General features: G+C 47.9%; 1 protein-coding gene across 1 annotated transcript; it reads left to right on the top strand.

Annotated features, from left to right (window-relative positions):
- Positions 1-9045: 9045 nt before the first annotated feature.
- CHGA (chromogranin A) lies at positions 9046-22070 on the top strand. Its single transcript, XM_063160082.1, has 8 exons — positions 9046-9251; positions 9698-9744; positions 13388-13481; positions 13893-13961; positions 15899-15997; positions 17597-18097; positions 18531-19003; positions 21513-22070. Exons 1-8 carry the CDS (start codon positions 9206-9208, stop codon positions 21594-21596), a joined length of 1413 nt encoding a protein of 470 aa, XP_063016152.1. The 5' UTR covers positions 9046-9205; the 3' UTR covers positions 21597-22070.
- The last annotated feature ends 1224 nt before the right edge of the window (positions 22071-23294 follow it).

Below are 23294 nucleotides of genomic sequence, written 5' to 3'. Positions count from 1 at the left end.
CCTACTAAAATGGAGGAGCTCTGTGTCTTCAGGCAGAAGCACCATCTATGTACCTAAGGATTTCAAATAAGGATTTCAAACCAAAGCCCATGGCTCCTGCTGAAGCAAAGAGCCTGTCCCTGCATCACTCCAAAGTCCATGTGAATCCCACTGAAATCAAGAGTGTGTGTGAGGGTTATGGTTTAACAAAAAAGGAGATTAAATATGACAGTAAGCTTCTCATTATTCACCTGCTGATCTCTGCAGTACTGGTCAACATATCCCAAGGTCAGTTCTGGTGCTAAAGAGATACCTCTAATATGAAAGATGAAAATGAAAATATCAATATCCCTCAAAAATGGGAAGCACCTTCTCTTGGTGTGTGGGGCACAGGGTGGGTGTCTGCCTCTGAGCTGGGTAAACACAGCAGCAGCTGAAATAGATGAGCCAAGTCTCCAGCTCAGTTTTACTCACTGCCATCATTTCCTTGCTTTGTGGTGGTTTTGTTTTACCCCTGAGGGTCTGACTTCTTTAATTAGTTTGTTGTTTTGTTTTGTATTTTTCATAGGAGCGATACATAAAAATTTCATTTTCTCATCTCTGGCTAAATAGAGGATAACAGCTTCGTTAGACAACTGAGTACCTTCCAATCAAACAGCAATACTTTGTCTCTGGGGAGCCTTCTTTAACCACAGAACACAAGCAGCTCCTGTAATTGCGCTGTTCTTGAGGCCCTCTGCAGGGGCAGCTGGGGCTGCTGCTTTTCCTGAGAGCACCTTTGGTGCAGCACAGGAGGGAGTTCTGTGCTTGGATTCACAGTGTAGATTTCCAATAGGCCCTTCTGCTCACCCACCTCCTCCAATTGATGAAGCTGCTCTCAGAATAGGAAAAATTCATTCCTTAGCCTAAGAGAAGGAATAAACTCCAGATGGTTGATGTTTTGAAGCAATTACATAAAATAAAATAAAATAAAATAAAATAAAATAAAATAAAATAAAATAAAATAAAATAAAATAAAATAAAATAAAATAAAATAAAATAAAATGATTGGGATATCCAGGAATGTGAACAAAAGGTCACATGTGAACTCCAAGTTCTCTTTGTGGCTATTGTACAATGTGTACCTGCTCTTTATAAAGGGTTAATAAAGCACCAATAGATGCAATAATAATTTTTAAAAAATGAGTAGCCTGTGATCCAGATGGCTGTAAACATACCAGTTGATGGTGGTAGAGATGGGCTTCAGCACAGTAATAATTAGGGCTGATCAAAATATGGAAGTGTTTCTGCAAAATATTTCAGTGAACCAGAACTCTTTAGGTTCAAAGGGTCTGAAAAATTCATCCTTATATTAGAAAAAAAGGTTTTTTTTTAAAAATGCCATTTAATTTCTGTTTTTATTTATTAAACCACAATCAAAGTAGATGCTAACAATTTGTATAATCATCAAAACCCATGAAAAATATCCTGCTACTCAACTTCCAAGGAGGGAGCTGCATTGCTGTCTGCACTGATCCTGCAGAGAGTTTCAACAGAAATTATTTAGGGCACTTATTTCATTGATAGGCTCGCAGCTGTTTCTCCACATTTTACAACAAATTCAAAGCAAGTGAGAACCACACTCATGAACCCCTAAAAGCATGGGGAACACCTGCATGGCTTGGCACCAAGTAAATGAAGTTAAAAAGGAGCAGGTGGTGTCTGGAAGCCAAGGAAATCACACATCCTTGCAGGGAAGGCCACAAGTACTTGCCTGAAGAGGTCACCTCTGGTAGGAGCTGAGAAGAGCACCAATACATGGCTCCCCCTATCCCTGGACAAGTCAAGTTAAGGCTGCACTTAAGCTGCTAAGGACAGAGGTGATGCAGAGCCAGTACAGGAAACAGGAGAGTCACTCCTGCACTGGGGTCACAACAACCCCACAGTGCCCCAGGCTGGCACAGAGGGGCTGCAAAGCTGCCTGGTGGGAAAGGACCTGGGGGTGCCATTTGGCATCTGCCTGAGCGTGAGCCAGCTGTGCCCTGGCGACCAAGAAGGCCAATGGCATCCTGGGCAGTGTCAGCAATGGTGTGGCCAGCAGGAGCAGGGCACAGATTGTCCCCCTGAAGATACAGAATTCAAATTTACTTCCTGTTTTTACTTTTGCTGATGAACAGCATTGACTGATGTCTTTTTCCTTTTTTTTTTTTTTTTTTCTTTAAAATATTCTGAGCAGGTGTTCCTCCTTCTTACAGGTGTTATCCTCACTATTACCTTTACTCCTTGCCTAAATACACTTAAATTATATCCTTGTCTCTGGGGAATGCATCCCAACCTCAGGGAAGGAAGCTAGGTCTAGAATGGAACCCAAAACCCACTGGAAAGGATAAAAGTCTTTCTATTGATCTATGTTTGGGTTCAGGCTCTCAATGAGCAATTTAGTTAGAAATGCAAATAGCACATTTTCTCCTTACATTTCCAGTTTCTCACTGTGGGAATCTGCCAAGCAGCTGCAACGTTCCCCTCAGTACAGAAAGTCATGTACTCAATGCAGTTTTAAACACAAAGTGAGCACAGTAGCCATTTATTTTCTCTGCCTGGGGGAAACCCTCCTTCTTCTGCTCTTTTTGGATTACACATGACAACAGTTGCCTCCTACATGGCATGGAAGACATGGATTTCACAGGGATTTCACCATGTTTCTGGCTATCTAGCTGCTTCCATCAAACAAAAAGGTGTTGAGAGCCAGCAGATCATGTTTTAGTAAAACTCTGAAAAAAACCAGAAAGCAAAGCATGGTCTGGATATTTTCCCTATTGGTTTGGGTTTTTTTAATCCCCAAAAAAGTAGAAAGTGTGGTTTGTCCTGACACATTCTCCCAGGCACTTAGTAGCAGAGACTGAGTCTGAGCTCAGCTGAGTACAAACAGAGGAGATCTCTGCAAGGTCAAGGGTGGTCAGTGGTCCAAAGCCTTTCCTCCAAACAGAGCAAACTGCGAGCTGCAGGACTTCTTCAGGATCTCCCAGATTTTCTTTGGGCTCATCCTGCAATGTGGAGAAATCTGTCTGGACTATTTTGTCTGCAGAGCACATGAATGAGGTGGGTTCAGCAGAGACTTTGATGCATTTGAAGGTGCCTCATGCTGCTGTCCTCTTGCCCTAGAGAAAGTAATTGGGCTGCTCCCCAAGGACAGGCACAGCAAACCCTACTCTCCTGTGAAGAAAAAGCATTGGTCAGGTAAGAAACCTGAGCTCCTGCAGGCTGAAAAAAAGCCCAGTAATAGTAATTTAAGATTCTGTGGCTGTTCCTCAAGCTGCTCTGTGCTGATGCTCTCAAGCAATTTAATACCTGAAAGGCTACCTCCTCCTGTTCCTTGCTTAGTATAGAAGAAAAAGGCTTGCTGTGCCTGTAAAGAGAACATTCATTAACTAGCATTAACATGCAATTTGATGTTCAAAAACTGCCTTACCAACAGAATATCTGAGGCAGGAGCCATCTGCACTGCACAGGCTACCCAAAGCTCTGCTCAGGCTGTGCAGAGAACAGCCTGACCCAAACCAGGCTGAGGGGATGGAGGGAAGGGACCGAGGTGCCAGATGAGACCAACAGGGTAGGAATTTTTTTCTTTGCCTTATCCAGATTGAGTCATTTCCTCTTCACTACTGACTTGCTGCTGGAGCATGTTTAAACCCTCCAGAAATCCTCCCTGTCCTCTCCATGTCTTTTATGTGAGGGAATAATAGATCTTCAAGGATACTGATTCCTGAGACATCTGTGTATGGCCATTCTCAAAGTGAAAACCAAGCTTTTTCAGGTATCCCCAGAAAGTTTCTGGGTCACTGAGTGAAGACTAAAAATATCCTACTGACAGTGCTCTAGTGAGAGCAGGATACCCCAGGATCTCTCTGCATTATGTTATAGGTAATTATATGCTGTAGGTAATTAACCTGTGGGACTCACTGGCTAGTAGCCAGGCTTAAAGGGGCCTCATGAGAACCAGACGACTGAGATTGTTTCTCTTGGAAAGGACATGAGTAAGAGAGAAATGTAAATATCATGAAAGCCTCACTGAATTAGGGAAGAAAAAGAGGTTTTGTCTTTCCCAGGTTTAGAACAGAAGTAATTTAAAAATAACAGATGAGATATTTTTTGCTGTGTTTAAGCAAGCTGTGGCATTTAATGCCATAAAGCTGAGGGAGGTACCAAATCTGAGAAGAGACTCTCAGAGGGACAATCAAACTAGCTACTTTTAATTAACACTAGAACATTGTGTAGCACTGGAAAATAAATATGAGGGCCAGTGCCCAGTTTTTGGGAGGCTTGGAAGCTGGGATTCAGCCTGGCACACAGGCAGGAAGAGGAGATAGTCCCACCCTAGCCTTTGTCTCTGCCTCTGGGTCTCCAGGTCCCTACTCCAACCCAAAATAGCAAGTGTTGTGTCCCTGTGCTCCATATCTCCAGGTAGGTGGCTCCAGGGATGTTGTCACTGTTTGAAGGACAATAATCTTGTGCGGACAGTAGTGCCCCAAAAGTCCTTAGGTCTGGCTTTTGGGTCAGAGATATGTCAGCAGTACATGCATGAATCCTCACACCCTTCCTTCATCCTTCTGCAAGAGTGGCAGGGAAGCAGGCTCTGCGCTCAGTTGTCTTTTCATCTCTTTAAGTGCATTGCTTCCCGTGTGAGCAAAGGGAGATCAAAGAGCAGGCATCCAGAATGGAAATTGTTGATGTGTTTCATGATTCTAAACCTTGCCATTGTCGGGGGGAAAGGGGTGGGAAGGTTCTAATTACAATTGCTTTTTAATTAGGGATTACCATTTCATCTCCATTAACTGGAAAAGTTAGCACAAGTGCACCTAACTTATATCTCAAAAAAGCCCCTTACCATGCTCATGCTCACAGCATTTGGGCTCTGGCCTTGTGGGCAGCCCAGCCCAGGAGGCCCACATACCCCTGTGGCTCACTTGGTTTTCCCTGAGCAACTGGCCTGGAATGGACAGACAGATTGGGTACAGAAAGAAAGAGGAATAAAAGTGATCTCTACAAAATACACCAGGCAGTCAGTCAATGCTCAGAATCTGGGCTGATGATGCCAGCTGAGGATCCATCTGTTGGCTGTGAGCTGCTGGCACAGCACAGGCTCTCTGATGGGCTTAGGGACCCCCAGAACAGGAGTGCTGCTCCACACACCTCAGTCACTCCTGTCACTATTTTTTTTCCCTTTAACTCATGAACCCTGTTAGTGTCTGCAGGTCAGTAAACAGCACTGCCTGTCTCTAGCTTCAGAGCTAAGTAAACAATATCAATTATGTTCCCATGATTTTGTTTAAGGCCAGTCTAGAACTTGCAGAATTGTTTTATCTTACTGAATATGTATATCAGCATCAGACAAACTTTGCTGTCACAAGTCAAATAAAACCACAGCCAAAGGAACAATCAGTGATTTCCAGAACAGGCTGTTTGAGATCCCTGTTCAGGAAGAACCTCTGTCTCCACATCTTTTTGCAGATTCAGTAGGGCTCACAGGAGTCAATGAAGGTTTTCTGGAACTGCCAGATAAACTGACCATAGGATTGGAAGGATATGACATTTTCCAGGTTGGTGTTTGAATAACATTTAGAACAATTATATTGAGATCCAAGCTATTTGTAAGGGTGTCCAGATGGTATTCTGTGATCACTACAGAGAAGTCTCTTCTTCCAACAGGGAACACATTCCATTTGCTGTGAGGGCTGTGCATGCCAGGCAAGGATAAAAATGGATAGGCAGAGCTAGCTACTGTCAGGTTTGGCACAATGATGGGCTTTTTTTATGGGGTGTAAGTAAACCTTTCAACAGGAAAATAAATTAATTTCAGGTTGGTGCAAGGATAGTCTAGACTAAGAAAATCAAAGCAAGTCAACATCATTTTGCCTCTGACCTGAAAAAGAAGAGAGGACTGCCTTTGAGCAGCCAGATGAGTATTCACAGCAGCAATCTGAGCTTTGAAGCTTATTTCTATTTACAGGCAGACAAGCAAGGCTTGTATGAGGGAACTGAGAGCTGAGTGTGACTGACTCAGGTGGGAATGAAGAAAAGGTGTGATGTGGAGGTTTTAATAGACCTTGTTAGTAATTTTGCAATGAGCTTACATTCAAGTTTTTCAGTCAAGCAGTTATCAATTGATTTTATATACAAGAAGGTAATTGTTGCCTATTTTTTGCTTTGTGTCTTTTTGGTTAGGATGTGGTATTAGCTGTGCCTTGGCTTCAAACTTTTCGATATCTTCATGAAAATGACACTTTCCCTCTTTATGTGCCTCAGTATCCTCAGTATCTGGATCTGTAAAATCACAGCTGTTTGAAATGCAGTGTCAGTGCTTCCAAGCACAGAAGAGGAGTGAATTCTTAACCTAGTTTCAGCCAACAAATTAGACAACAAAGCTTTTAGAGTAACTCACAAATACAAGATCCTTTGGATTCATTTCCTGAATTCTGAAATAAACTAAAAAATATTTTATTCTTGAGAATAGCACTTAAGCCACATAATCTCTCAATCAAATTACCTTATGTATAGAAAGATCATATATCAATATGGCTTTTAAGCTGACCCTCCTGTTCCCTCAGCTCAGAGCATGGATAATGCAACAGTCCTGGGTGGCTGCCTCCGTCCATCAGGACATTGCCATCTTCTCAAATCACTTTCAGGCTGGGCAGGCAAATATCTCTTTGTCCATCTGCACATGTTATGTTGGTAACTGCAGACAGGTCTATGGCTCTCCACAGTCCCAACTGCATTTCATGCACCAGAAATTGTGCAGCTATTAGGAAAAATGGAATTGTTCTCTGTAGACATCAACAGCTTTTTTTTATAAGGCTGAAAGTAATCACAAATGTCCATCTTCACTTCTATGCCACCCATTGAAGATCTACTCCTGTTTTCTATATACTAAAACACAAACTACTGTAGAGACTCACAAACCTGCTCTTTCCTTGTAGTCTGCTCCAGGCATTGCCTTTCTCTGAGTGGCAGAATACCTTTCACTTTTTTATTTGATCACGTTTGCTCTTTTGACATAAATCTTTCCCTGGCATGCTTTACTGTGACAGTTCCTAATATAGCTGTGCCTAATGAGACAAATTCCAAGAGCAGAGGTACTGATTGCTAGATTAACAGTTTCATATCCATTTTTCTTGGGGCAAGAAATGGAAAAATTAATCATCCATCATGTTCTATTACAGTGGAAGTATGCATGCCATACTTGGAAAGCACTTAGCTTCTCCTTTGCAATGAATTTAATGGATGCAAGACCTCACCTTGAGAAAGAGAAGAAAAAAAAAGTAGTTATGGGCACTACATATCTTATTACATGTCTCAAAAAGAGTCCCCAGAGATGAAAATGACTTCATGTAAGAAACTGGATTAGAACTGAGATATTTATTGCCCCAATAAGATCAGCATTTATATGTAAGGACAGGTAAATATTGACTAGGAAAACAGAGCCTGATAAGCAAATCAATCTCACTTAAGAATACATAGGAATTTACAAGCTTAATAAAGCTTAGTTTTTCAGACTCAGAGGCTTCTGTGCTCTGGTGTATCCTGAATGAGGAAAAGGTCCCCATCCCTCCACCCCAGTAAATAATTCAACAACTCACACATCCTGGAAAAAAAAATGAAAAAAGAAACCCCAAAACTAAACAACACAACAACAAAAAAGAAAGGATATCTCTTATTCCTGGAGGTTCCCCATGGAACAAGAACTGTCATGGGTGTTCATTTCATAGACTTATGAACATTTAACCATCCATCACTGCCATCCCCAAAGCACTGTTCAGAAGACCAATTTATTTCCATATTTTCTCTGCATTTAACTAGAAAGTGCAACAGACAAGAGGAGCTCTGATTTTGTATGAATGGCCTTTTACAATCCAAATGTGTCTTTTGAAGTGTGCATTTAGATCAGATAGACAGAAGAGGACATTTGGGAATACATTTCCATGTGCACCTGGAAAGAGAAAGGGAAAACAGTGGTGTATTCTGTACTGCCTAATCTCATAGAAAAGTTGTTGTCATCTTAGACCAGATGACAAGTGATGACCTCTTAGATTCTCCCTAATTCCTTGAGTGCAGGACTCCCCAGTGAGCAGAGTGAGGCAGAGTGGGGAAGAAAGATGGTGCATTTTTCTGAATTTTGTTGTCTGGTCTAAGTCCCTGAATTTTGTGACCTCTGAAATTGCTTGAGGGATTGAATGGAGTAGCAGAGCTGCTATTCCTGAAGAAGCATTGTCCAAAAGAAGCATTGGAGTCACTTTAAACAAAGAATCCAGCTGGCTGACCTGACAGATGCTCCACCCAAAGAATAGACAGCCATTTTTTTCAAAAGCATGGAAACCCTTGTGACTAAGAGAATTACACAATTTGTTGTTTCCGTTCTCCCCTTGTCAATGCAAACTGGCAGCCAGGTAATCTTGGTTACTTCAACTTTAGAGTGTAGGGTATAACTAAAGAGTGTTATAAAGCATTGAAGAACGGGTAGCAACCTATTAAAATTTTGCATGTAGAGTCACTGGTGGACAGCAGATGCACTGGCCTTTGATATTACCCCAGATAATATCCTACTAACAAACTTTTCATAGAACTGCTGGGACTTACCATGTCCATTAGCAAGCCCTTTGCATGGTTCCCTGGAGTGGTGGTCTTTAAAAGACATCTAAAAGTTTCAGCACCTGTTCTAAACTTCCACGATCAGGGAAAGACAAGGGGGTCCTGAGAGGGCAAAACCATCTACAGATTGCAGTGCTGGCGGGGACACATGAGGTGCCTCACGTTTGGCTCCAGGTACATAGAGAGAGGGCACATGTGCAGAGGTGCTGCAGATTGCCAGTGTCTGGTGAGGTGCTGGAAAAGCAGTGCCCTGGAAACACCTGCCAGCCTTCCTGCGCCTGCAATGGGAGCAGATGGAGCAACCAGAGCCGGACACCCTTGCACGGCCAGGGAGGTCGGGGAGCGATGGAGGCTGATGGGAAGCCTGTGTGCGAGGGGAGGGGGCAGAGGAGGAGGTGGCTTCCTCCTGACGCCATTTCCGAGGGCTGGGATATATAAATGAGCCGCTTGCTGCAGTGCCCCATCTGGGATCTTCAGCCAGGGCACTGGCGTAGATACACACGCTCCGTGCTGCTCTCCCCCCGGCACCTCGCCTGGAGCCCCCACGCCACGGCAGTCTCGTCCTCTGCCCCTTTCTCCCTGCCTCCATCCCGCCAGCACCATGAGCCGGCCAGAACTGCTCGCCATGCTGCTCCTGGCCGTGCCGGGTAAGTGGGGCTGGGACGGGTCCGTGTCCCCCCGGGCCCCCGGCAGCGCTGCCCGTCGGCCCCGCTCCGCCCGCGCCGCCAGCACCGCGGACAGGGCCGGGCCGGCCCCCTCAGCACCGCGGACAGCGGCCGCCGCAAGGTCACGGCGAGCGCCGCAGGCCTGCCAGCCTAGGCACCTTCCCTTCCCTTCCCTTCCCTTCCCTTCCCTTCCCTTCCCTTCCCTTCCCTTCCCTTCCCTTCCCTTCCCTTCCCTTCCCTTCCCTTCCCTTCCCTTCCCTTCCCGGCACAGTGCACACATCCAGCTGCTGCACCCAGGGACCACTTCCATCAGAGAGAGTTGCCCCTTTTCTCCACTCCCATTTTAGCAGAATAATGTTTCTCTGCTTGTCTTCCAGATGAGATGAATAACAAGTTCTCCTTTTTTTCCCCCTCCCCTTACCTTACAGCTGTCTCCCTTCCTGTGACAAATGACATGAATAAAGGCGACACTAAGGTAAGGCTGAGCCTGTAGTGGGTCAAATCAAGAGAAAGGATGTGATGTTTCACCTCCACCTAGGTGGTTGGGTTTGGGCCACTCCCTCTGAAATACCCTGTAGAAAGTGCCAGGAATTTGCATGAGATCCCCCAAGCAGGATCCATCTCTGCTCCCTTCCTAACAGAATTTAGCCTTTGTGCATCCACTTCTGGACAGGCAAAGAAGTCCTTCAGGATGTGACGGGGGAATGAGGCAAGCCTGTTTGGAGAGGAGATGGAGGCTGGGTAAAACTCTCCTTAGTCCTCCTACTTTCAGCTTTTCAAAGCTCCCAACAGGAGGTGACTCAGGGGAGAGTGGGGGGAGATGTGATTCAGGAACTGTGTGTGTTTGGAGGTGTATACATCTGAGTTTGTGTGCTACTTAAACATGCATGCTCTGGAAAAATAGGCAACTGGTACTCTCAGTTTGCTAATCCATCCTCAGCTCCTGCTCAGCCTGTCTGGATGGCTATGAGCAGTGCAGGACTTGGCTGACCTCTCCAGCCCTCCCTTACAGGCTGGTGTGCACATATCTGTGTCACACCCTCCAACATTTATAGCCACGCTTCACAAACGTGCACTCCCTTTTGGCTCCTAAACGCTTGGACAGGGGGGTTTGCCTGTGTTTAGCTGTGTCAGACACGACTCCCCGACCCACCCCCTTCCCTGTCTTTCGTATGAGCTGATCTCTCGGCTGCCCAAATGAAAATTTTTTTGGAAATTCATGTCCACAAAAGAAACTCCATAATTTTTGCTTTTTACTTCTTGAACCATTTTGTGTTATGAAGTCCTCTAGCCACACAATGTTTTTTCCCAGGCAGCAGCAGGGAGGGCACACTGATGCCAGTCCCAGCCACAGGCCCCACTGCAGTTACCTGCAGGACATGTGCCATGAGCAACACCTCCCCGTGTCCTGTGGGACGTGCCTGGGCTGCAGAGCAGTTGCTTTGTTAAGACTTTTAGCCTGCTTAGCCCTTGCTGGGACAGAGCCATGAGCTGTGAGACTCTGGGTGCCTTCCTCAGGCTGTGTGCTGCTGAGGAAGAGGATGTGGGACAGGCACTTAGCCCTTCAACTTTCCATACCAGAGTGGGCATCTGATGGGACAAGCCATTAATCATATGATCCTCCTTGTGAGGTCTATTCCCCAGTATATTCTGTGTGTTAAAAATGGGCACTTTTGTGGCCGTTGGTGCTACTCCATGGAAGTGCTTCCACTAAGAAAGGACTTTCCCAAGACTGCCCCCCTTCCCTGGGTATTACACTGACACAGAGAGCAAAATCAGCTTTCTTTTGGATTTGCTGCAATTGGAAGAAGCCATTAGGGCTTCACCATCCTTTGAGACACAGCATTTCATGGAAGGAATTCCTGGTCTCATGGAACAGATTAGGGCAGGGATATCATCACATGAATACAGCAACAAGCACTGCAGCTCTTCCTACACACCCTGTTCTGTGCCACCAGCATTTGTGGGTGGCTCAAGGCTGTCTAATGGGTAGTCAGCACCTGCAGGCCTTTCCTGGACAGCTCATCAGACTTTCCTTACACCAAGGGCTTTCCATAGGGAGCTGAACAAGACCAAAGCATTTACAATGTCTCTGGTGTTTGCCCGCTCTTGTGCTTGAAGGATATTATTTCTCACTTACAACCATACATTTTAGAAGGACAAAGCTGAGCTCAAATGTGGAGAAGCCTGTCCTTGTAAGGGCACAACACTTTGGAGATTTCTCTGAAGGGACATTGTGAGCTGCTCTTAAGGATCTAGTTACATGCTCATGGTTAGATGATAGCTATGGCAAAATTCCAGTCTGAGTTTCCGCACTGGATTAATTACATTCATTTGGAAAGGATCTCCTCCATTTCCTGATGCAGGCTGTTGTTTCATGACCTTGTGAAGTCTCACTCTGCAAGACCTCCTCTAACAGAAGGACAAGGAGAGTGTTGTAGGATGACTGCACTGCTCATTTCATTACCTTACAAAGCTCCTCCACAGAGTTGAATGTATTTCTGTGGTGAGTGATGTGTCTCTTTGTGCTCAGACAAAGACCTTAGATCAGCTCAGAAGTCTTAAAAAAGCTTGAATAGAAAATTTCATTGAACCAGAGTCTTACTTCTCATGCTGAGAAAGTCTTAACTTCTGAAGCTGCATCAAATACTGCTATAATAAGTGGGTCCAGAGGTTGGAAAACATGAGAGGGAAATATCAGATTCTGAAGTTTTTTCTATTTAAAGACAGAGTAACTCAAAGTCATCTAAAATCAGTATTAATGGATCACTTGTGATATAGGAGAATTATACCAGGGAAATCCCCTTGCTTTTTTTTTTTTTAATCTTTCCTGTAGCATTTTTAATCCATTAGGCAATTCCTTCAAACTGTGTAAGGTGTAGAGTTCAACATTTTATGGCTGTGATCTGCAAGAGCAGAATTCTCTCCTTACACAGGGTGAGAATTTGCCCATTCCAGCTGTCCAGTGAATATATCCAACTGCTTGAATGAACAGCACTGTGGATGACTGGGGACTGCTGACTTGTGTTTAATTTCTACTGCAGCCACAGCGCTCTGCTCTCCTGAGAATGGTACACTGTGAGGGAGGTCAGGGCTCTCAGGGCTGCCTGCTGCAATCATCAGGAGAAAGAGGTTCAGTGAGTGAATTTTTTGCCTCCAAGGCTTAACTTGTATTCTTTTTTTCAATTTAGCCTTTCTTTTTTCCCACAGGCAATTGTGAACCCTGCATTTTTTCTAGATTGCATAAAAAATCACCCTTTTGAACTAAGCAGCCTGCTTCCTACCCTACCCATCAGCACCAGACTGTAGTGAATGTTTCTGTCCTGTGTGATCATTTGGGTCTATGTGACCACACACTAGGGCTCCCAGCAGTGTGTCTTGGCATGGCAAGGATGCCTGCAATCTCAGTGCAGGTGACAAATTACATAAATAACACCCCTGGTTTTACACCAACAAAACAGGCTGCTGGAAAGGGTGGGCCCAGAGCTCATCCTGTCTGAGAAGCTGTGTCAGAGCTTCTTTGCTTTCAGATGACCTGTCATCATGTAGAGCTCTTCCACTCTATAACAGATGGCTTGAACAGTCATAGCACAAGGTCAAACACTTCTCCAAAGTGTCTTGTCCTTTCTAGGGCCTGAGAGCAGTATTTCTCACCTGTGTTTGAAAGTAGTTTGCCTCGCCTCACCTCACCTTCCATGCCTGGCTTCAATCTAACTATGATCTCTACAACCTCCCACTGAGTCCTTTTCTGAGATGGAGGTTGAGATATATTGACTTAAAATGGGATGATTTTGGATTTTCTGTGTATATATTCAGATGCCATTTACTCTCCATATGTGCTCAAACTCTGGTGTGGTCTGAAGCCATGCAATCCTCAGCTAAATTGAGTGTCATGTGGAAGACGCTCTTTCCATTGTCACGTGTAATTTCCTCACTTCTCAGTTGCAGGAGGCACCTTCTGTTCCTGAGCTAGGGAAAACAAGAACTGAACATTCAGTTCCAGCTTGACCAGAAAAGCAAGATCTGTGCCATTACCTGCTGTACTTTAGCCTTGGTAAAAAGTAGGAACAAAAGACAAAAAAAACAGTTCTTTAATTTGTATTTTTGTCTCTTTCTAGGTGATGAAGTGCATTGTGGAGGTCATCTCTGATACTTTATCTAAGCCAAACCCCCTGCCGATCAGCGAGGAATGCCTAGAGACTCTGCGAGGAGGTACTGCCTCAGACTTAGTGCTGGGCATCAGCAAAAGCAAATCTGCCAAGTAGGGCTGGTCCTGTCCTGACCAACCGAGCCCTGGCCCCTGGACCCCTGTTAAGGGCTCCCTGACACGTTCACCTTCCTCTTCCACTGGGCTGTACTGGGCCCCAGGAGCAGGGATGGAGCCACTGCTTGTCCCAGGCCATGCTTCATGCTGGCATGTGGCCACAGGAGTGACATCAAACTGCCTGGTTCTCATAGGATCTTCCTGTTGTCTTAATCACATGGTTCGATGTGAGAGCAAATCAGACCAAGGGAAAGAAAAGAGCAAATGAAGAGGGAGTGGCATTTGGGTTCTGTTTCATTTCCTGGGGTTGGGGGGAGGTTTGCTTTGACTATTTCTGTACTAAGTCTCCCCTGTTGCAGATGAGCGAATTATTTCTATCCTTCGCCACCAAAACTTACTGAAGGAACTTCAGGAAATTGCTGCACAAGGTACAGTGCCAGTATATTTTCTAGGGAATGTAACTATAGGGAATATTGTTTTCTTATGTTGTAGTCCCTTATAGAGTTTTATTGTTTGATTGGTTTTGTGTTTGTTTTTTTATTTTATATTAATTTGAGATCATATAAATATGCCCTAGAAAATGTCGTTCCAATATTTTCAGTGAGATTGTGTCAGTGGGGACAGGAATTTTGTTTATCATAACTCCAATATATATCTGATAATTTTAATAGCTGTCAGTGTAACTTGGCGGTGATGTAGTCTCAAGACATTTTGAGGTGGGAGAGCTCTAAAAGAAAACATTCTAATCTAATTCAACAAATAATCACCAGCTCCCAAACTAGAATGAAAGGTAAGAAAACTTCCACGGCCTGTGCAGCTGGAGTCTAGCACTAAACCCAGTTGTGGCAGCAGGGAAGCTTCACTGAACAGTAAGACTTGCACCTTAAAGACCCCAGTGAAAATATTCTTGAGCTAATGGGTATTTTTTGATGGCTTACTTAACTCAAATGCAAATTTCTTTGGTTTGGAGAGGTGCAGGTTAATTGCACTGGTCAATGTGGGAGCAACAGCAGCACCATGGAGCTGTGCCAAGGAGTGTTGAGGGAAAAAAGGGACATTCTTGGGTACTCAGTTGCCCAGAGCCAACATGCAGATCCCAGGCAAGGCTACTTCAGAGCTAGCCCAGACCCCTCTGTTCAGGTGAGGCTGCAACAGGGCTGTCCCCAGGCTGCAGGGAGAGCAAAAATTCATGAAGTCGGAGTTGGGAAAGAGTCTCATGCAGCTCCCAATGCCATATTTTAGTCACTACCCAAATGGTGGGGGGGCCAGATGCTCAGTGACCTCAGATGGACTCCATGGATGCTCTGCTGATCCAGAAGAAACAAGACATGGTTTCTTCAGTATGCTGGGATATGGCTGCCCAGGCACACCAGGGATTTGAGGAGAAGCACTCAGAAAACAGACAGGCTGTGCCACTCAGCATGGAGTCCATGAGAAGGGACTTGTTACATGGAGATTCACCTTGCTCCACTCTTGCCTGAGCCCATCACACCACTCAGTCCCAGGGTAATGTCAGATCCAACCTACAGATCATAGAGACTGGGGGTGGAACAGTCTTGTAGACCAAGGGAAAAGCAAAGGTGTTAATTTTGGTGTCCTCTGTGCTGGGGCAGCTGGTTCTGCTCAGGCTGGAGAGCCCACACCATTGAGTTCTGGGCTACAGAGGACTGGGCTGGCAGCACTGGCTCTTGCTCTTGCATTAAGGCACAGAAGCAGGGCATGAGCTGGTTTAGACAGGGCTTGTTTTGCTTGCAGATCCCATTGCTGGTTGCCAGGACAGCTGCAGCCTAAGCTCCAGCTCATGCTGCCTTCAGACACCTCTCTCCAGGGTATTGTATTTTTCTAGCAGGCTCCATAACCCCAGAGCTAAAGTATGGGGCCTTGGAGCCCCAGACTACCCCTGCAGTGGGAATGAATGCTGCTTCTTCCTGCCAGCACACGGGGGAGAGGGGCCCCCACAACCAGGCTGGAGGATACAGGAGCTCTCAGCGCTCACCTCAGAGGTGCATAGGCAGAATCTGGCAGAAGGCAATTTTTATCTTTCAACACTCTGGTGATGAAGTCTTTCATTGCTCTCAGTGTGCTGCAGTTCAGCACCTCTTATTCCCTAGACCTCCATCAATATTAGTTTTAGGGGCAACACTGCATCTCTATTTAGAGACCATTTTCTTTCCTGCAGATGATGTTTTTGATTGTGATTTTGTTACTGCAGTTGATTCACATACCCTCCAGCCTCACTCCTCCCAGCTACCAGGTGGATTTTTCCCACAGCAAACATAAGGGGCACAGAACTGTTTTCCTAACTCTGCTTTCTGAAACACAGAAGGAACTGTTGCCTTTCCCTACCTTTTGTTACTTGACACAGGTGCCAATGAGAGAACTCAGCAGCAGAAGAAAAATAGCGGCTTTGAAGATGAACTTTCCGAAGTCCTTGAAAGTCAGAACAACAAGAACAAGCAGAGAGGTCAGTGTCAGCCTCCACCCGTGGGAAATCCAGGTCAGGCTGTAAACAAGGATCTTCTTCCAAACAGCCTTGATATGTCCATCTGCTTCTCTTTTCTTTGATGCTGCTGCTGACACACACAAGCAACCTGGTGTTTGCTTTGTTCTTATTTACCAGCTCAAACAACACGTAGTCTTTGAGCTATAGTAACTGGTGATGGTCAAGTTACTAAAGTGATACTGACTTTTCCACCCTGCTGCTGACACTTTCACTCACTTATAACACTTAAAATAAGTCACAGCCATGGAAATCCCACACTGAAAGAGTCAGTGATACAGGCAAGGGTGATCTGGATTTTTGCCTGTCGCCCTTGTTTCCAAGCATCTAAGATATTAAGTAATGAGTCTCTGAAGGGAAAATTCAAACACACACAGTGCACACATCTGCACAAAACACCTGTACCTTGGAAAGATCACCTTCAGCTAGGATTTCCCCTTGCCAGTGTTTCTCTGGCATTACTACAGACAGATTAGCAGAAAGGAGGGGTTGGCCCCTTCCCTTTTCCTTGTCAGGAAGTTACAATGCAAATGTGGGGTGATGTGACTCCTCATCCAGCAGCAGCTGGGTGCCCACAGAGGGTCTCAAGCAGCTCTGGGGCACATGGCTGGCCCACAGAAGCACAGCACTGCTAGGACACTGAAACTACTTAGAGCAATGAGGAGTGACACCCCCAGGGGCTGCTGCTGCAGCCAGCACCGCCAAAATCCAACAGGTAGGATGGTGGCACTGCATCTCCCTACTGCCAAGACACACCTGAAACTCTTGCTCTTGCAGCATGGAGGTCAAGGAAGACAAAGTGAAGATAAAATGTGGCACATGGGCCAACCAGGCCCACTGACAGCCTGGTGACACCAGCACAGTGTCACAGATGGCCACCAGCCTTATGTGACCAGTTCTCTGTGTCACTTCATCCTGGCACACTCCTCAGCCCTCCTTGGGGCTGCACTTACCTTGACAAATCTCTCTAGCTTTTAAACTCCCATATTTTTTTTGCAAAGTGTTTTCTTTGGCTAATAGTGTTAAAAGAGGCCAGTCTCCCTTTAGCAAGAGCAAATACTCAGCCCACATTAAGCTCCTGCTGAGTAGTTCCTTTGCAGCAGCAGAGACACCCCTCCTCCCTCCAGCACCCTGTGAACAGGGCTGGCTGCCTCCTCAGCCTGCTGGGAGAAATAAGGATGTGATGTGAGTGCAGCACTCAGAGCAGGGAGAGCTGTGCAAGTGCCATATTACACTCCTAAATAATTTAATTTTACATGCAGTCTGGTTTCATGCAGGGTGAATTCGTGGCTGGCATCTGAAGAGATGGTGATGAGGACTGTGCTGCAGCAAAACACTTCAGCATATGTTTTACTTCAGCCTTGCAAGTCTCTCCAGGAGCACAGGCACCAGAGAGAACGCTGCCTTGCTTGAATGCAAGCATATGCTGAAGAGACTTGCAAAAGGATCATGGGCTGGCTGAGCAGATTGCTGAGCAGGGCTGAAGCTCCCTGAGAAATGCTTGGCCTTTGCTGGTTGTAAAATGAGCTCTCAGCAGAGGTGTGTCTTGTTTCCCCTCTGTAGATGCTGCAGGGGAGTACCCTGAAGAGGAGCAGCCCACAGGGTCCCTGACTGAGCTGGCAGCACAGAAGCCCCAGCAAAATGAAGACTCAAGAGAGGAGGAAAAGAGCCTGGAGGAGAGGGAACCCAGGCCATGGGATACCAACCCTGATGAGAAAGAGGATCAGGAGGAAGCTGAGAGCAATGACATCAGGGATACAGAGGATACCCATCAAAACAAAGTTTTGAACAACCACATTGGCAAAAATTTCAGTGAGGACGAGCAGCAGCAGCAAGGAGATGAAGAGGAGGAGCCCAGAGGCTCCAGGGACAGCCTGGAGCTTGAGGATGAGGGAGAAGAGCCCTCCAGGCAGGGTCAGGAGCACAGCAAGGAGGGAGCAGGGGAGCGTGTGGAGCGGGAGGATGATGGAGATGAAGCTGCAGAGGAGGACCCTACTGAAGCAGAGAGGTCACTCGATTTGGCTGAGGAGGATGAGGAGGCTGAGGAGATGCAGGGAGGTGACAGTACGTATCCCAGACTGCACTCATACCTTCCTGGGGTGAGCTGAGGGCACTGAGGCACATGGGTGAGAGGCTTCAAAGCCAAGAGTTGGGGCAGGTGCTTACTGGGTTTACAGAAACACACCGGCCAGCAGCCACCCAGACCCCACCACAAACATCTGACACATCTGACACACAGGCCCTGCAGCTGCCTCACTGCTCAGCTGTCATGGATCCTGGGGACAACTCATTCATCTGCCCTGAGCTTCCCACAGGGCTTTTGACTGCTGCTTTCATGCCCCATTACTGACATGGCAATGTGAGAGTGGGTATTTCCAGAATCTTGGGAAAGCAGCCTAAGTCAAGAAACCTGGCATCACCACTGAAGGCTCAGTTCAAAGGTGGACCTTGAGCAGGTTAACAGTTGTGTTCACTGCTTTGTTTAATGCTCTTTCAGATAACGATGATGAGCTGGGATTTGGGAAAGATGTGCAGAGCTCTGAAGAGGAGGAGGAAGAGGAGGAGGAAGAGCAGCCCCGGGCACTGAGAGGAGGAAGGCATCGCCTGGAGGATGAGGAGGTGCAGGGAGAAGAGGACACCTTTCAGCCCAGGAATGCCAAAAGTGATGAGATGGAGGAGGAGTCCTCCAGGGAGTGGGAAGACACCAAGAGGTGGAACAAAATGGATGAGCTGGCCAAGCAGCTGACAGCAAAGAAGCGCATGGAGGAAAATGACAGTGAGGAAGATGCAGACAGGTCCATGAAAAAGACATTTAGGTCCCGCAAGTATGCCTTCAGCAGCCCAGAGGAAGATGTGAGAAGGTCATGGAAGCATCACTCGAAGGAAGACAGCAGTGAAGGAGGCTTTCCACTTGCTCCCATGCCTGAAGAGAAGAAGGATGAGGAAGGCAGCGCTAACAGGAGAACAGAGGTTGGTGTACACAGGCTTAGGAATAAATCCCACCTAGTTATCCAAAGTACTCTTGGAGATGTGGATGGTATACTGGCATAAACATAGCCAGCAGTGGTGCTCTGAGGCATTAAGTTGATGCTTAGTGAACTTCCAGTCATTCAGCCTCAGGTATTACTGAAGTTTGCACCTGCTGTGCCTTTGGTTTTTGTCCTTGTTTTCATGACTAGTGCAAAAGCATTCCCTGACCCCCAGAGTCATGTCTGCAGTGACAGCACTTCTGCACTGGCCAGACACAGTGACCGGGGCTATAACTGGAGCCTAGGGGTACTTCTTGTGTCCCAAAGCCCTTCCAAGTTAAAAGGAATGCTTTCCCTGTCTCAGGGATGGAGTGAGTATTGTCAGATCTCCCACAGAGGTAAATCAGGGGTGCAGCTGTGGTGAGAAACCTGAGGTATTGGAGTGGAAATGGTGGACAGATACAGAACTACAACTGAGCCAGGCTTCCAGAGTCAGAGACCTCCTTCCCTGATACCTTGATTGATGTTAGGTAATAGCACATCTCCAGCAGCCAGGAACTGCTGGTGGGTTCACCTTTGTGCTGAGGCCCAGCTCCAGGCACAGCTGATTTGGGATATACAGGGAACTGGGCAGTGAGGCATGGCTTGTGCTTTGTGAGCCTGGGACAGGCCATGGTCAGGTGCCTGGGAATGGGCTGGGGCAGCGGGTGAGTGATGCCAGTTGGCTCTCTTGCCTCCAAAACACCCCTCTTGCCTCAGTTATGTGCCAAACCATTGGCCAAAAATGAGAGCATTTCCAGCTGTACTGGTTCAAGGCAAAGCCAAAGGTCTCAGCCCAAAGCAGGGGTGCAGTGGGGTGGGCTGTCCCATCTGCCTCCCACACTGCTGCTCACACCCCACATCTCTCCCCCGGGGAGGCTGCTCCCCACCTGCCCCTGCCAGTGGCTCTGGGGTGCACCTTGTCTGCAGGGTGCCACACTCAGTCTCCAAATGGGGATTGGAAAGGAGGTTGCTGAGGCTGCAAAACTGCTGTGTTTACAGCTGCAGCAAGACTTTTTTGTTTGGTTGGCTTTTTAAACTAGATCAAGGCCTCTGGGAGTCAGTGAAGAAGGCTAGGCATGCAGCAGTGAGGGAAGGCACAAGCTCTGGCTGCTGTCCCTCTCTTCATTTTTGGGCCATGGGGCTGTGTGGCTTGGCCAGTGAGGTCAGTGTGGGTTCAGATGTGGCTGGGAGTGCTGTCCCCCTGCACTTTCCAGGGCTCAGCATGTGGGACCAGGCAGATACAAGCCAGAGCACATAGGCAATGGTTTGGGTGTGACCAAGCTCTCTCTCTGGGTGCTGTAGAGAATTTCAGAACCTATTTTACTCCCCTTCTGGGGGCTCCAGTTGCAGCCCAAGTTCTCCAGCAAGGTGAGCTCAGCCAGCTGCTGCCTGACTCACTTGAAACAAAATGGAACAGCTGCTTGGGTACCCTGGGTGTTTGAAGGCACCCTGAGCTGCTGGCACCCTACTGTAGCCAGAGCTTTCCCAGGGGCTGAGCCAAGGGCTCAGTGGAGGGGCAGAGTGACTTTTTTCCAGGGTTACTTTTTTTCCTTGTTCAGGAAAACAGCTCAGGAAGGGAAAACAACCCCCTTTTCCCATACTTCCTTTACTTTTCTCACACCAGCCATATGCAGTGCAGTGGCTCAGAGTCAACCTGTGATTTGCAGCTGCTCAAGGCAACAGTGAGCTTTGCCCACTCCACACTGTCACCTCGGCTCTGCCAATGGGAAAAGGTACAGCACCAAGTTTGCTCACACAGAGCCTGCTGCTATGCTGAGTGCATGGTCTGCAGAGAGCCCAGGTGGCCACAGCTGTGAGGGACAGGCAGGGCTGGGGCTGGCAGCAGGGCAGGGCCAGCTGGATACGACCTGAGCTCAGGCAAAGCCATGCAGTCAGGCATGAGTACCTGCTCTAAATAAAGCATACAGGTGACAGCATAGATACACAAGAAGTGGTATAGAAAAACCACCAAGTAATGGGCAGCTTGAGCCTTTGAACTGATGGCTTCCTCAGTCACAATTTTCCCGGGAAAAGTATCTTCTGCTAGTGGAGGTGCAAGCCAAGAGCCAGGGCAGGGTGGGGAGAGGGCAGGGCCCATGCTGCAGTTCCCGAAGGGGGCAGGCAGCCGTGCCCATCCCGGTCTGACGGCACTGACCCAGCGCTGGCGCCCAGCGCTGCTTGCCAGAGCCTGCCCTGGCTCCCTTGCAGCAACCCCATGTTCTGGGGGCACAGCCCCGCTGGGGGCTGCCCTGCCCAGCAGGGTACGGGGGAAGGATGGCAGCTGCATCGCTAGCAGTAGTGATTAAACATTAGGGCACAAGTAACCAGTGCTGTGCACACCGGTCTGTCCAGAGAGACAAATGCAGGCTGAAGGGATGGGGCAGGACAAGGCTGTGCTTGCTCTCTGTAGCTCTGGGGGCGAGGGCTGCCCGCCTGTGGCCGCTGACAGTCCTGGGCTTTTGTTGCAGGACCAGGAGCTGGAGAGCCTGGCGGCCATCGAGGCGGAGCTGGAGCGCGTCGCCCACAAGCTGCACGAGCTGAGGCGAGGCTGAGGGCCCCGGCGCCCCCCGCCACAGCAGCGCCGCCACCTTCCTCCCTCCTCCTTCCCCGCCTCCCACCGCGCGTTCGTTTCCCGATCTAAGAGCAGTTAAACCGAGCACAAGCACCGTGCCTAGGAACCGACCCCGCTAGCCCCAGGCCTGCCTCCCTCGCCATAGTGTTGTGCCCATCGCCGCTGCCTCACCTCACGCTGCCCTCTCCACACGATGTCCACACGCCCGGCAGGGCGCCCGTGGGTGCGAAGTGCGACCTACATGTGTATTTTCTGTCTGGGTGGGGTTTTCTCCCTCTTTTTTTTAAAAGACAGGACAGCTTTCTAGAAAGTTCTTTCACCGGTAGTTTCACTGGGTAAAAACTGCAATAACTTGTTATCTTTTGATTAAAAGCTGAGAACTCTGACTGTAATATATTCTATATAAAAAATTTATCTAAGGAAAAATAAAACTGCAGTGGGTTCCTTCCTTTGTTTTGGCAGCTTCAGTGTCAGTTGTCAGCACGCTGCAGGGCCTGGACAGTCCTGCAAAGAAGGGGGGGAACAGAGGGCTCCCCTCACCACAGACACACCGTGATGGCGCTTCCCTCCTCACCCCGGCTCAGAGGGCTCCCCTCACCACAGACACACCGTGATGGTGCTTCCCTCCTTACCCGGCTCGGAGGGCTCCCCTCACCACAGACACACCGTGATGGCATTTCCCTCCTCACCCCGGCTCGGAGGGCTCCCCTCACCACAGACACACCGTGATGGCGCTTCCCTCCTCACCCCGGCTCAGAGGGCTCCCCTCACCACAGCCACACTATGATGGCGCTTCCCTCCTTACCTGGGCTCCAGTGTTGCTGCCCTCCGGGGCCTGGCACTGGGGACACTTCCCTGTGGTCCCGAGCACCGGGGGGCTCTCCCTGCCCACCCACCCGGGGGCTGCTGGTGCCACACTGCTCACCCCCCTGGCACTGGGCATCCTGGGTGCTTCAGTGAGACTTGGGTCACGTCCAAGGCTCATCGATGAACACAGAGAGAACACAGTTAGGTGTTTAAACACTGGCACTACTTGACCAAGTCAAGCCATGTGGGCAACACATGAGTAGATTAGAAAGGAGTAACAAATAGGCCAGTCAGGAGAGCTACCAGTCTGTGCTCCCCAGAGGTGAAGGCCATCCCGAGGAGATGTCCCTCCTGTGCCCTGGCTCACAGGAGCCATGGTGACCAGCTGGCACTGTGCTTATAGGCAGAACCTTTCCATCCTTTGGGCTTCAGACCACAGGGCAGCTGGCGGACCAAGGGGTGCCTGGGTTACAGAAGCTGGTGCCAAAATCTCTGAGCACAGATCATGTTTTAGATGTTCTATGTGCATTGGCAGGAGAGGGAAAGATCCACCCACTGCCAGGGCTGTATTCCAGACCCCCCAATCTGAAGCTGAGTTCTCTCCCATTACCCGCAGCCCACAGAACAGCTGAGATGCTCAGGGAATGGCTGCCAGGCTTTGAACTCAGCTTATTTCTTTATAATGGAAAACCCCTCAGTGCTGTTGGCCTGTGGAGGGCATTACAGAGGGGGGTGTGTGGGGTTCCCTGGTGCAAGGGGTCCCAGAGCTGTACCTCACCCACAGGATGAGCTTCCCAGGGAGGAGCAGGAGCTGCTGAGTGGGCACTGCCCTCATCCCCAGCCCTGGGCAGGCACTCAGTGGCAAGAGGAG

The sequence above is a fragment of the Melospiza melodia genome, chromosome 6, assembly GCF_035770615.1.
Source record: "Melospiza melodia melodia isolate bMelMel2 chromosome 6, bMelMel2.pri, whole genome shotgun sequence".
In the NCBI taxonomy this organism is placed as follows: domain Eukaryota; kingdom Metazoa; phylum Chordata; class Aves; order Passeriformes; family Passerellidae; genus Melospiza; species Melospiza melodia.
Note: the sequence above shows the minus strand (reverse complement) of the source record. Positions and strands in the feature narration are given on the sequence as shown.

What these genes read in the sequence shown, in the direction of transcription:
- CHGA (XM_063160082.1), top strand. Translation starts at nt 9,206, where the DNA reads ATGAGCCGGCCAGAACTGCTCGCCATGCTGCTCCTGGCCGTGCCGG. An exon ending in CAACAAGAACAAGCAGAGAG is followed by an intron (nt 15,998 to 17,596) that starts GTCAGTGTCAGC and finishes TCCCCTCTGTAG; the next exon opens with ATGCTGCAGGGGAGTACCCT. An exon ending in GGAGATGCAGGGAGGTGACA is followed by an intron (nt 18,098 to 18,530) that starts GTACGTATCCCA and finishes ATGCTCTTTCAG; the next exon opens with ATAACGATGATGAGCTGGGA.